General features: G+C 36.9%; 1 protein-coding gene across 3 annotated transcripts in view; it reads right to left on the reverse strand.

Moving 5' to 3' along the window:
* INTS2 (integrator complex subunit 2) overlaps window positions 1–14,263 on the reverse strand; it is a 62,223-nt gene that overhangs the window by 10,461 nt on the left and 37,499 nt on the right. For all 3 annotated transcript variants that reach the window (XM_045490627.1, XM_045490626.1, XM_045490628.1), the window contains 4 exons: window positions 11,693–11,797; window positions 8,094–8,258; window positions 6,779–6,980; window positions 2,810–2,935 (listed from right to left, as the gene is read on the reverse strand). In XM_045490627.1, the coding sequence (XP_045346583.1) occupies window positions 2,810–2,935; window positions 6,779–6,980; window positions 8,094–8,258; window positions 11,693–11,797 (598 nt within the window). The remainder of the gene's footprint in view (window positions 1–2,809; window positions 2,936–6,778; window positions 6,981–8,093; window positions 8,259–11,692; window positions 11,798–14,263) is intronic.

The raw sequence follows: 14,263 nt of genomic DNA on the forward strand, positions 1-14,263 counted from the left end.
ACATATGGAATACTATGCAGAAGTTAAAACAAATGAGGTAGAACTATGTGTATCAATATGGAAAACATATAAACAACACTAAGTTTTTTTTTAAAAGAACAAAATAATACCTACAATGTATTACTTGTGTTTTTTTTAAACCACTGGGGAAAAAAGTATTTCTACTTATAAATTTATAAATATGTAGAAAGTAAAACTACATACAAACCATTATGACAACAAAGTTTTCTCTGGACACGTAACTAGGATTGGTCAGGAGGCCAAAGAACAATTTTGCTATAGCCATGGCAACGTGGTAGATAATGAGAAAGAATAAGATTTTTCACTGTATACCTTTTTCTTACTGTTAATCTTCTTGTTTGTTCACTTACTAATGAACACTAATGTGTTTGTTCACATTACTAATATAATGAAAAGTTTCATACACACATAAAAAAGGAAATATGATAATGAATCTCCAATAACTAATCACCTAGCTTCAACAGTTATCGACATATGGCCAGTCATTTCCTCTTTGCCCGCATCCACTTTCCCACCACCAACACTGGGTTAGTTCAAAGCAAATCCTAAACGTCATATCTTTTTATGCATATATCTTTTTATATTATTTGATATTTTTAAAAACCATTTGGATGATCACTTGGTAAAAAAGTTAAATTTTAAAAAAATTAACAAAATTGGGGCACCTACTAAGTGGTTCAGTCAGTCAAGTGTCCGACTTTGGTTCAGGTCACAATCTCACAGTTCATGGGCTTAAGCCCCATGTCAGGCTCTGTGCTAACAGCTTAGAACCTGGAGCCTGCTTTGGATTCTGTGTCTTCCTCTCTCTCTGCCCATCCCCCACTCACACTGTGTCTCTCTCTCTCAAAAATAAACATTAAAAAATGTTTTTTTTAATTAACAAAATTAAAAGGCAAAATAGAACCACACAGGAAAAACCAGATATATATATAGAGAGAGAGTGCGTGAGAGCGCGTGCGCTAATATCCTTTATGAAGAACTCTTTCCAAATCAAAAAAGGTAAGCATTACAATAGAAAAGTAGACTAAAATATAAAGAAGAGATAGCAATAGCCAATAAACATATTAAAATATTCAATCTATAAACTGGTTCAGCCGTTCTAGATGGCAGAATAAAAATATGAGTATGAATATGAAAAATATGAATGAAAAGTCTTGAAAATGAGCATGTTACTTTTGCCTCCATAATTCCATTTTTAAGAGTCTGCTCTGGAGCACCTGACTGGCTTAGTCAGAAAAGCATGCAACTCTTAATCTCAGGGTCATGAATTTGTGCCCCACATTGGTTACAGAGGTTACTTAAATAAATAAACTTTAAAAATAAAATGTTTACAAAAAAAGAATCTGTTCTAAGGAAATTCTCAGTACACAGTCACCACAGCACTACTGATGATAACAAATAACAGAAATAAGCAAAATATCCAACAATAGGGATTGGGTTAAGCATAGCGTATCTATATGGAATATTATGCAGCCAATAGATATAAGAATACCTATTAATGGGGGGAAAGTTTCACAAGTGAAAATCTAAGCTACAAAAACATTACATACATTATGATAGCATAATTTGACAACTTCTTGAACAACTGGAGACAATTCAAGTGAAAAGTTACCTACTTAAGTGGATTTTTAACACTGACAAACTGTTTTAGAAGTTTTTTTCTGGAAGTGTTATTTACTGCTATTTTTCTTTTATTAGATACTTAAGTGTCTTTATACTGTTCATTCTTTTGATTCCTATTTCCTATGAGACCTTGATCTCACCAAACCATACGTGGCTGATTTTGCAACTTTTGTCACTTCACAAATATCATCCTTCAGTTGAGGAGAGAGGAGTACATTCAGAGAGTATATATCCTGGTTAAGTCTTCTTTAACTCCAGTTTCCTTCCCCCATCCCAAGCCATCTAACCTAAGGCTTCTCAAGGTACCACCTACATGACCTCTTTAGCCTAACATTCAAGGCCCTCGATAGTCTGACCCCAACTTGACATTCCAGTTCTAAAGTGTGTTCCTCTCAACAACTTACCCCTCCATTCCAACAAAGCCTTTTTCATTTGTGTTTCTATACTTTTGCTCAAAACTGTTCTTTTTCCCACAATGCCTTCCTTGACCCTTTAGCCCCATCATTATAGTATCTACTCATCTAAACCCTATTTCTATCCTTTAAAATACTACTCAGGTCCCACTTCATCTACATCTTTCCTGATCCTTTAACAGCATTCATATACTATACCATTCATCTGCAAATGACCATATTATTTAACTTCTCATGTGTTTGTATTATTTCCCCATGCAGGCAATAATCACTTCAAAGGCAGGCCCCTCATCCTATATATCTTTGAGATTACTTAGCAATTGGAAATTCAAATGTTAATGATGTGAATTAACAAAATCTGCCCTTTGAGGTGAAGTCACTTCAACTCAATTGATTAAGTTCAAAAACTGACAAGGAATTATAGACAAGTGTGGAATCAAGCTAACATCACAACTGAAAATGCCAAAAAGATCACAGCTTTAGTGTGTGTAACAGTTCATACTAAGCCAGTTTTTTAAAAGCCTTTTACAAAAATGCTAGCAACAAGGCTAGGTTTTACTAATCACATATTAAATATTAAACTGAATAAATAGTTCTTGACTGAAGACAAAAAAACAAACAAAACCTCACAGCTCATACTGCCAATTATCTGTAAGAACAGTAAAATATAAGCTTAAACTAAATTTCTTCAATTTCGTTTGACTCTCCAAAGTATAACTCCAAAATAAAAATGAAACTCAAATGACACATACCTGTGTACCCTCTGATCACATCTTAGGACAATGAGAGGATCTATCATCAGGTCATTCTGAGTATACTTTTGCTGTCGTACAAACTTTATTGAAGGTTGAAGTGCATTAACTGTCATTACCCACAGCCTGATGAGAAAATAATCACATGTTCAAAAACAGCTATATTATATTTCAAACTTGGAGCCATCTACTCCTAATTTAGAATGATATATTCAGGAAAAAATTTTTAAACAGATGTGAATGAACTTGGAAAAATTAAGAACTATAGAAACCTAACTTAAGTATGATGTCTCTAAAACAAATGAAGATAAAACAGTAAACACAAAGTAGTTTCAAAAGTCCTCACAGTTGTAATGGAATAATCATGGCATATAAAAGTATGAATGAAAATCCCAGCACTTTGAAACTGTATCTGGCCTCATAAATTGAGTCCTGGTTCTGTATCACCATAATATCTCAATGTGAGATGCCACTTAGAGATTAGACATCAAAACTATAAAAGTGATTACTAACTTGACTGTATATTATAATTACTGAAGGATATGCCAGTATGAAGAGTACCTGATCTCTTACAGGGAAGCCCCAGAGTTCATCAGCCCCACCTTGCACACAGAGCTTGCTTGTCCACTCTTACATATGAGTGGACAGCCAAGAGTCATCAGACACCTAAGGAAAGCATCTAGTTTGAAAGATTAAAATATGCAAACAGAGGGGCACCTGGGTGGCTCAGCCAGTTGAGTGTCTGACTCTTGATTTTGGCTCAGGTCACGATCCCAGCATTGTGGGATCAAGTCCCACATCAGCCCTCCCTCACTCTCTCAAATAAAAATAAATAAGTAAATAAATAAATAAATATTTAAAATATGCAAACAGAAAGAAACTTCAAAAAACAGAGAATGTAGGGATGAGAAATTTTTCTTAAGCCTATAATTAATATCCTTAAAGGACAGAATAGTGCATATATGAAACAAGAACAGTAGGCATTTAAAAATATTCAGGTAAGAAAGAATTCTTAGAAATTAAGAATATAACAAAATTTTTTAATTCAAATCAAAGACCAGAAGATAACACTGAGGAAATATTCAGAAAATATATTTAAAAGACAAATTTAAAAAGAAGAGAGAAGGGGCGCCTGGGTGGCGCAGTCGGTTAAGCGTCCGACTTCAGCCAGGTCACGATCTCGCGGTCCGTGAGTTCGAGCCCCGCGTCAGGCTCTGGGCTGATGGCTCGGAGCCTGGAGCCTGTTTCCGATTCTGTGTCTCCCTCTCTCTCTGCCCCTCCCCCGTTCATGCTCTGTCTCTCTCTGTCCCAAAATAAATAAATAAATAAATAAATAAATAAATAAATAAATAAATAAATAAATAAACGTTGAAGAAAAAAATAAAAAGAAGAGAGAAAATTGAAAAATCGGGGGGTTTAAACCAAGAGGCTTAAAATCCCAATTACAAAAACTACAGAAAACAGAGGAAAAAAATTATTGAAGAAAAAAATATATATATTAAAATGTCCTTAGAAATGAAGGCATTAGGAGTGCCTGGGTGGCTCAGTCAGTTGAGCGTCTGACTTCAGCTCAGGTCATGATCTCACAGTTTGTGGGTTCGAGCCCCGCATTGGACTCTGCTGACAGCTCAGAGCCTGGAGCCTGCTTTGGATTCTGTGTCCCCCTCCTCTCTCTCTGCCACTCCCCTGTTTGTGCTCTCTCTATCTCTCAAAATAATAAACATTAAAAAAAAAAAAAAAAATGAAGGCATTAGTCCCAGACTAAAAAAAGGCCAAGCACATGAAACTATGAATAAAAAAAGACCCACACCAAAATACATCATCATGAAATTCCAGAAAACAGTGAAAGAAAAAAACCCTACAATTTAAGAGAGAAAAAACAATGGTCACATACAAAGGAGTGGGCACCCTTTCTCAGGGAACAACTTGAGTGTGTGTTCCACTCACTAAAATGAAGAAGTAAACCAAGAAAGAGAAAAACATGGAATCCAAAAAGAGAGACAAAAGCAATTCCAGGATGGCTGCTGTGCATGTCCCAAATTGAAAAATGAAGATGGAAAGCTATGAAAGGAATGTTTCCAACAAAAAAATGTTACTGATACATTACCTGATGTGTTATAACTAATTGTAAAGTAAATTTCCTCTCAATGAAGTTGAGGGATGAATTAGTTATTGATACAAAACAAAAACAAAAGCAAAACAAACCCCAAGCAAATGGAAGAGGAAAGTATTAACTCAGGGTTTATGTATAAGGTATAAAGGAAGGCAGTTGTATAGGAAAGAGACTGTAATCAAAGGATATTGCATAGGTCACCTATAAAATTAGGACTTAAGAGGCACATTGAATACTGCTTCAACCAAAAATTTTGATACTACTGTGTTGGGAGACACAGAGGAAGGGAAAGTATGTATTGGGGGAAGAGGAACTCATGGAGGAGCAAACAGGTAAAAGTGCTAACCCTTTATCTTGTATAGTGGAAAGTCGTAAGATAATTTCTAAATTGGAAAGTCAGGAAATCACAGTAATTATATTACTGAGATAGATGGGGGGACATAAATGCCAGAATAAAAAGGTAAGAGAGCTGAAAATAGTGGTCTCTGGGGAGCAACAGTCTAAAATGGGAAGGAATATACTATTTATGTTCTTAAGTTATGTGTATTTCTTTATCTGATATAAGTAAAAATTAAATTTGAAAAGTATAGGGGCACCTGGGTGGACTCAGTTGGTTAAGTATCCAAATCTTGATTTTAGTTCAGATCATGATCTCATGGTTTGTGGGATCAAGCCCTGAATCAGAGCCTGCTTGGGATTCTCTCTCTCTGTCTCTCTCTCTCTCTCTCTCTCTCAATCTCTGCCCCTTCCCCACTTGTGGGCACACACGCACCCTCTCTCAAAATAATAAGCATTTAAAAAAATAAAAAGCATAAATATTCCCAGACCTACTGAATCAAAATCACAGGTAAGTCCAGCCCAGCATTCTGTTTTTACTAGGTGTTTTTGGTTGTTTCTCTATTTAAACAGTATTTTCTTTTGTTTTTATTTAAATTCCAGTTAGTTAACCTAGTGTAATTTTAGTTTCAGGTGTACAATTTAGTAACCCAACACTCACAGAAAACACTCGGTGTTCATCACAACAAGTGCACTCCATCCCCATCACCTACTTAAACCAGGTGTTTTTGATGCAATATATGGAACAGGAGAGACTCATCTTTGTAAAGGCAAAATAATTAATCCAGTATTCTCTAAACTTTACTGCACACCAGAATCACCGGGAAATACTTAAAAAAAAAATACTAATGGCTGACCTAATGACCACCAACAGACATTCTGATTTAATTGGCATGGGTTACAACTTGGGGGTTAGGGGTTTTAAAAGCTCTCCAGGTGATTTTTAGTGTGCAGCAAAATTTGAAGCCATGGCAATGATTGGAAGATACAATGGTGATCTAAATCACAATTAGCCACAAAAGACCATACATGAGAACTCATTTTTAAAGAACTTTCTCAAGTTGGAAATACTTTAAAGTTTCTCTCTGTTTCTTAAAAGAAAGTTTATCCTTCTTTTTTAAATTTCAATGTTTATTCATTTTTGAGAGACAGAGAGAGAGAGAGAGAGAGAGCGAGCGAGCATGAGTGGGGGAGGGACAGAAAGAGAGAGGGAGACACAGCATCCAAAGCAGGCTCTAGGCTCTGAGCTGTCAGCACAGAGCCTGATGCCGGGCTCGAACCCACAAACCGCAAGATCATGACCTGAGCTGAAGTTGGCACTTAACTGACTGAGCCACCCAGGCGCCCCAAAGAAAGTTTATCCTTTTCCTTAAAGTTATAACAGCTCTCTAATTAGCAGTCTTTAGGAAGGATTTATATTATCAGATACTCAACCATTTTTTCCACATTTAAGTTTAGGTTATTGTATACAATCACTGCTATACACTTATTTATTACATGAAACAATACACTGAAATTACCTTCTAGGCATCACAGTATTAAGAACCATCCATAGTTTATTGACCGTTTGAAGAATTCGCCGCGGAACCCCTGAATTCAACAGCTGGTTCATATTGGATGTTAATACTTCTGCATATGGTATAAGTTCACTGGCAGAGAGCAGAGTCAAGTGTTCTAGAATCTGCATCACTTGTGTGTGACTTACTGGGACAGCTGAAAATGCTAAAAGGAAAACTTAGCAGTCATGATCTAACTTCTATACAGATTACCAAATATTTGGTAATACCGTCCTATCAGACTACACACTACAAAAATCAAGGAAACACTGTTGCTCAAAAAGAATAAAACTTTCAATCCTGCCCATAAGTGGCTATACTTAAAATAAGAGCCCTAAGAAAAATTCATGTTAAGTATAGTTATATCATAAAAAAACAAAACAAAACAAAACAACAACAAAAATCCCATTTAAAAAAATACATTGGTGACCCAAAGACAAATGTCATTTCCTTGGTGATTCAGACTAATTTGAAAAATTGACTGAAACATGAAAATATACCCAAATATTGTTTTTGGTAGTAACATTCATTAAGATTCAAACTTCTTGATATCTTCCATCTGGGTGGCCCCCTCTATAGAATGTAAGTACTCAGCACACTGCTGTTAGTAAAAAGTATCCAGAACTGTGCTTTTCAATAGAATAGTCATTAACCACATGTGGCTATTGAACACTTAAGAAATGTAGCTAGTGCAAAAAAAAAAAAAAAAAAAAAAAAGAAATGTAGCTAGTGCAAAATGAGATGTGCTGTAAATATAAAATACCACATTGAAAGACTTTGTATGGAAAAACAGTAAAATATTTCATTAATATTTTTATATTGGTTACATGATGAAATAATAATACATTAGATATACTGGATTAAATTAATTATTAAAATTAATTTTGCCTGTGTTTTATTTTTAATGTGGCTATAGAAAGTTTAAAATCACATATGTGGGTCATATCATATTTCTATTTGAGAGTGTTTGAACATTATCCAATAACAGCAAGTACATTGCTCTATTCCATGGCATTTATTTCTGACCAGTTCGGACCTTCCTAAAGCCACGTGACCTGTTTAGTGATGGACATAGAAACTATGAAAAAACAGATACAAGCATGTCAGAAAGAAATGGCTAAAACTCCTTAAACTCAAAGAAAATTACTTAAAATATATTAACCAAATATGGTTACATACCCTGGAACGCTTGGAAAATTCTGCGTGATTTGAAGATTTCAATGAGCCTAACATCTCTTTGTACTACAACAGGGTAAAAGGAGTATCCAATTTACTATACCTTCTTGGAGTTGTTTAGGAGAGTGGTTTTTGGCATTATTGGTCAGTAGCATACGCCTTAACAGGGCATCAGTTCCTGTGATTTCTTCTTCACAGATCCAATCATCCACAATGCATAAATGTGGGTAATTAGTTGCAAGGAGACGTAGTAAAGCAGAATGTAACCCTTGAAAATTTACAAAAAGTCAACTGGATTCTTCATTCTCAAATATCAAAATCTTCTCCCTCCCCGTCCCTTCCATTTTCGGCAAACCAAAAGAATGTGCACTTCATACTTCATATGTGCAAGCATACTACCATTTGAGAACTTCTGTTCAGTAGTTCAGCTAGAGAATGTGCTTAAGATCCCCAAGTGATTTGGGGGCGCCTGGGTGGCGCAGTCGGTTAAGCGTCCGACTTCAGCCAGGTCACGATCTCGCGGTCCATGAGTTCGAGCCCCGCGTCGGGCTCTGGGCTGATGGCTCAGAGCCTGGAGCCTGTTTCTGATTCTGTGTCTCCCTCTCTCTCTGCCCCTCCCCCGTTCATGCTCTGTCTCTCTCTGTCCCAAAAATAAATAAACGTTGAAAAAAAAATTTAAAAAAAAAAAAAAAAAAAAAAAAAAAAAAGATCCCCAAGTGATTTGATACACAAAAAGGTGGAAACTACAAGTTTTATCAAAAGTTCTCAAGCTTTCTTCTACCCTATCCTAATATAAAAGTCTCCCATCAGGAAAAGTCACTTGACATAGCAATAGTTCAAGAGGGAGGAAGGAAAAAAAAAGTGAAAAGCATGTCCATTTTGGGAAGATCATATATGGTTTGAAAAAGGCCTCATTCAGGGGCGCCTGGGTGGCGCAGTCGGTTAAGTGTCCGACTTCAGCCAGGTCACGATCTCGCGGTCCGTGAGTTCGAGCCCCGAGTCAGGCTCTGGGCTGATGGCTCAGAGCCTGGAGCCTGTTTCCGATTCTGTGTCTCCCTCTCTCTCTGCCCCTCCCCCGTTCATGCTCTGTCTCTCTCTGTCCCAAAAATAAATAAACATTGAAAAAAAAAAAATTTTAAAAAAAAGAAAAAGGCCTCATTGAGAAATTCTGACAGGCTTCGATAGAAGAACACATGCTCTCTTCCAGCCCAGTTAAGAATCACTGCTACAGATGGGTAAAAAAATCAAAATTGCCCCCTTTGAGTACCTAAAAGATCTCAAGCATTCTATGTACATTTTTTCATTTCTCCCTAGCAGCCCTTAAAGGTAAGTAACATTGTCTTCATTCTACTGTAAGGAAACAGACTGAAAGACATTTTTTAAAGTTCCCTGAGTCATATAGCTAAGTATGTCAGCCAACCAAAGCAGTACTGATGACACCTACAAGACACTGCATTGGCCTTCCTTCAAGAAGAGTTAAGGAAGCTCAAAAGGAATAGGAAACTTCCTTTTACTAAATCAAAGTCCTGCTTGTAACAAGACTATGCTATGCTATGCTTATAGCATAGTTTGACTATTCATGACTATTACTGTATAATATCAATAACGATAAAATAAATGATAGTGTACAAAATGTCTTAATTAGATACATGAAGTACCACTATGCTAAATGGCACAAAAATATTGTTGTTACTATATTATTATTATCATCCTCATCAGAGTTGTAAGACTAGTAGTAACAGTATTAGGTGTAATAACAGTACTTTTCATCCAATCATCTCCTTATTATGCAACTTAGGTCAAATCATACCACTGCTCAGTCCCAGGAGGGACAGTATCTGCTTCCTTTGTCACAGAAACTGCTTAAAATTAATATTTCTATTTGAAAAATGCTGCAACAATCAAAAGTGGTTTATTTTTTTTTTTTTTAATTTTTTTTTTTTTCCTACGTTTATTTATTTTTGGGACAGAGAGAGACAGAGCATGAACGGGGGAGAGAGAGGGAGACACAGAATCGGAAGCAGGCTCCAGGCTCTGAGCCATCAGCCCAGAGCCCGACGCGGGGCTCGAACTCACGGACCGCGAGATCGTGACCTGGCTGAAGTCAGACGCTTAACCGACTGCGCCACCCGGGCGCCCCTAATTTTTTTTTTTTTTAATGTTTGTTTTTGAGAGACAGAGAAAGACAGAGCACGAGCAGGGGAGGGGCAGAGAGATAGAGGGAGACACAGAATCTGAAGCAGGCTCTAGGCTCCAAGCTGTCAGCACAGAGCCCGATGCAAGGCTCAAACTCACAACTGCGAGACCACAACCTGGGCCAAAGTCAGCTGCTTAACTGACTGAACCACCCAGGCACCCCAAAAGTGGTATTATTTTAAAGTTTAAATATCTAAATGCACAACTACGTGTACAGTTAAGACTATCCCAAAACAGTCATAAACTGAGTACCTACAATAGTGAAAATTAATCTACATTTCATAATCTCTTCAATAAAATGTTACTTGCCAAACATTGTCAAATAAAACATTATTTCCTTGGAAAAGATTATTCAAAGATATAAGTAAATAAATGCAGACATCTGACTAAATGTGACCAAAGAAGGTCATCTTTGTTCCTGCTTGAAACCAACCATAACAAAGAAAGAAAAAGAAAACTCGAACTTTAGAGAAACAAAAAACCCACACTCAAACATTACAAAGAGTGGTGTCAAATTAAGAAAAAAACTGAATTTTAAGAGGCGTATGGGTGGCTCAGTCAGTTAAATGTCCGACTTCAGCTCAGGTGATGATCTTGTAATCGGTGAGTTGGAGCCCTGTGACAGGCTCTGTGCTGACAGCTCAGAGCCTGGAGCCTGCTTTAGATCGTGTGTCTCCCTCTCTCTCTGCCCCTTCCTCCTCACACTGTGTGTCTCTCTCTCTCAAAAATAAATAAACATTGGGGCGCCTGGGTGGCGCAGTCGGTTAAGCGTCCGACTTCAGCCAGGTCACGATCTCGCGGTCCGGGAGTTCGAGCCCCGCGTCAGGCTCTGGGCTGATGGCTCAGAGCCTGGAGCCTGTTTCCGATTCTGTGTCTCCCTCTCTCTCTGCCCCTCCCCTGTTCATGCTCTGTTTCTCTCTGTCCCAAAAATAAATAAACATTGAAAAAAAAAAAAAAATTAAAAAAAAAATAAATAAACATTAAAAAAAAACTGAATTTCTAAAAATATTACTATATGTCTATTTGACAGTTTTACAGTAAAAATCTAGTAATTCTGTGGTATGGAAAATTATGGAGCAATTAAAAGCAATAAGGTAGATCTACATGTACTGGCATAAAAACATTTCTAAGACACCAAAAGAAAAAAGCAAGTACCAAAAGAGATAGGGTATAATACCATTTATAGTTTAAAAAAACAATTGTTTTACATGTGTGTAGCTATTAGCTTTATCCATATGAAACTGTATTTTTGTAGGTCAAAAAAAGTTGAATACCTGCAATTTCATATGGTTCGACTTACCGGAAAAAATGTCTGAAATTACATTCCAAAATAAAACTGGGTTTTGGGGAAGGGTAAATGCAAGGAGTAAGATAGGTATGTAAAGAGGAATTCACTTCTGAATTGTTGGATTTTTTACCATCGAGCACCTATTACACTTTATAACATTATAAACAGTACCGCATTTTTTAACAATAAACGTTAGCAGTAAAAAGCAAAACAAATACCTCCCAACTCTTGCTGCAGTCCTTGAGCCTGTCGAATAAGGAATTTGATAGGAATCTGATCCATTAAAGAAGACGAATATGATTTGGGCTTTCTTTGCATAGCAGCTGTCAAAGATAAAAAGTGTAAGATAAAAACAGTGTAACAAACAACAGCAATCTTAACCTTCAACCTAAATGGAACAAAAGACATTAAATTGCATTTCATTCACTTACCCTGTGAATATACTTCACAAAAAATGAAGAATCATTACCTAATAGTGGATACACAGGAAAAGCAAGAACATATCTAAGGGGAAGATCTGGAAAATGCCCCTACATTGAAACTAGTAGGGAAAAAAATCGTAAGAGAAGCCATCTGCAGAAGTGTTATACACTAAAAAACAAAAAACCAACAAAACAAAAAACAAAAAAAAACCCAATAAGCCAAGACTCTCCCAAAACTAATTAGGAAGACTAAATGTAGCCATGACCATATGGCTTAAAGCTTCATGACTCCAATAGTCTTAATATAATTATATTATATATTATACTGGTGACTGACTTAAAAAAAAATTTTTTTTTAACATTTATTCATTTTTGAGAGACAGAGCACAAGCGAGGGAGTGGCAAAAAGAGAGAGACACACAAAATCCATGAAGCAGGCTCCAGACTCCAAGCTGTCAGCACAGAGCCCAATGTGGGGCTCGAACCCACCAACCATGAGATCATGACTTGAGCCTTAAGTCAGCCACTTAACCAACTGAGCCACCCAGATGCCCAGGTGACTGACTCTTTTTCTTTAGTTTATTTTATTATTTTATTTATTTTTTAATATGAAATTTATTGTCAAATTGGTTTCCATACAACACCCAGTGCTCATCCCAACAAGTGCCCTCCTCAATGCCCATCACCCACCCTCCTCTCCCTCCCACCCCCCATCAGCCCTCAGTTTATTCTCAGTTTTTAAGAGTCTCTTATGGTTTGGCTCTCTCCCTCTCTAACTTTTTTTTTTCCTTCCCCGCCCCCATGGTCTTCTGTTAAGTTTCTCAGGATCCACTCTTTTTAAAGGAAGTTGGGCAGTATGAATTTGACTGCCCTCTCACAATTTCTACCTTTAGCCAGCAAACAATTCCTTTTTTTAAGAAAACAAGCCCATCTTAGGGGCAGCCGGCTGGCTTAGTCAGTAGAACATGTGACTCTTGATCCCAGGGTTGTGAGTTAGAGCCTCACACAGGGTGTAAAGATTACTTAAAAATAAAATCTTTTTAAAAGATAAATAAAGGGGCACCTGGGTGGCTCAGTTAGTTAAGTGTCTGACTTCGGCTCAGGCCCATGATCTCATGGGTTTGACCCACGCACCCCCCCACCCCTCCCCCATATCAGACTCTGTGCTCATAGCCTGGAGCCTAGAGCCTGCTTCAGATTCTGTGTGTCCATTTCTCTCTGCCCCTCCCCTGTGCTCTCTTTCTCTCAAAAATAAACATTAAAAAAAAAAAATTTTTTTAAGTAATAAATAAATAAATAAATAAATAAAACAAGTCCATCTTAATTTCTCTTCTTTTTCTGTGGTTTTAAATCAGTACCTACTCATTTGCTTAAATATCTATTATGGACTAGTTTCCCTATTTCCAATTTCTCTTCTCTTTGATCCATCCTTCACATTGCTGCCATAGTCCTCTTACGTAAATACAGATTTTATCAGATCACGTGCCTCCGGTTACATGCTCAAAATCCTACAGTGGATTCCTACATCCTACAGAATAAAGGTACCTACCAATCAACACTATCTTTTTTTTTTTTTTTTACGTTTATTTATTTATTTTGAGAGAGAGAGCACACATGCACAGGCAGAGAGAGACAGAGAGAGAGAATCACAAGCAGGCTCTGTGCTGTTAGCACAGATGTGGGCCCAATCCCACGAACCATCAAATCATGACCTGAGCCAAAATCAAAAGTCAGATGCTTATCTTTTTTTGTCTCATCTCCATCATATTCTATATGCCTGGCACCCTCCTCTCATTCCAAGGTACTTTATTATACACCATAGGACTATATGATCAACCAGGATGTTCATAGTGTAAAAAAAGCATATGCAATATGCTTACCCTTTTTTCAAATACAAACCACAAAGTGTAAACTCAACAATTTTTTTTTTTTTGAAGACAAGAAGTACACAAGTCCAAGTATTAGGGTAAAGGTTGAGAATCATTGCCTATATAGACCATATACCTCTTGACTAAACATAACCTCCCTTGTAAATTAATAAATTAGCATCCTAGTTTTCCATACCAATTTTGTATGAATTCCATTAAGAACACGTTTCAGAAGGCAGTTAAACAGAATAGGTTCTAATGATAGTCAAATTGGGGTTCCAACACTTACTAGTGAAGGAAGCAGTTTTAGAGCAATTAGGAAAGAAAAAGAAATAAGACATCCAAATTGGAAAGGAAGAAGTAAAAATGTCACTCTTTGCAGATGACATATGAAGACTCCATCAAAAAACTGTTAGAATATGGGGTACCAGGGTGGCTCAGTGGGTTGAGAGTCTAACTTTGGCTCAAGTCATGGTCTCACAGTTGATGAGTTCAAACC

The sequence above is a fragment of the Leopardus geoffroyi genome, chromosome E1 (genome assembly GCF_018350155.1).
Source record: "Leopardus geoffroyi isolate Oge1 chromosome E1, O.geoffroyi_Oge1_pat1.0, whole genome shotgun sequence".
Taxonomy (NCBI): Eukaryota; Metazoa; Chordata; class Mammalia; order Carnivora; family Felidae; genus Leopardus; species Leopardus geoffroyi.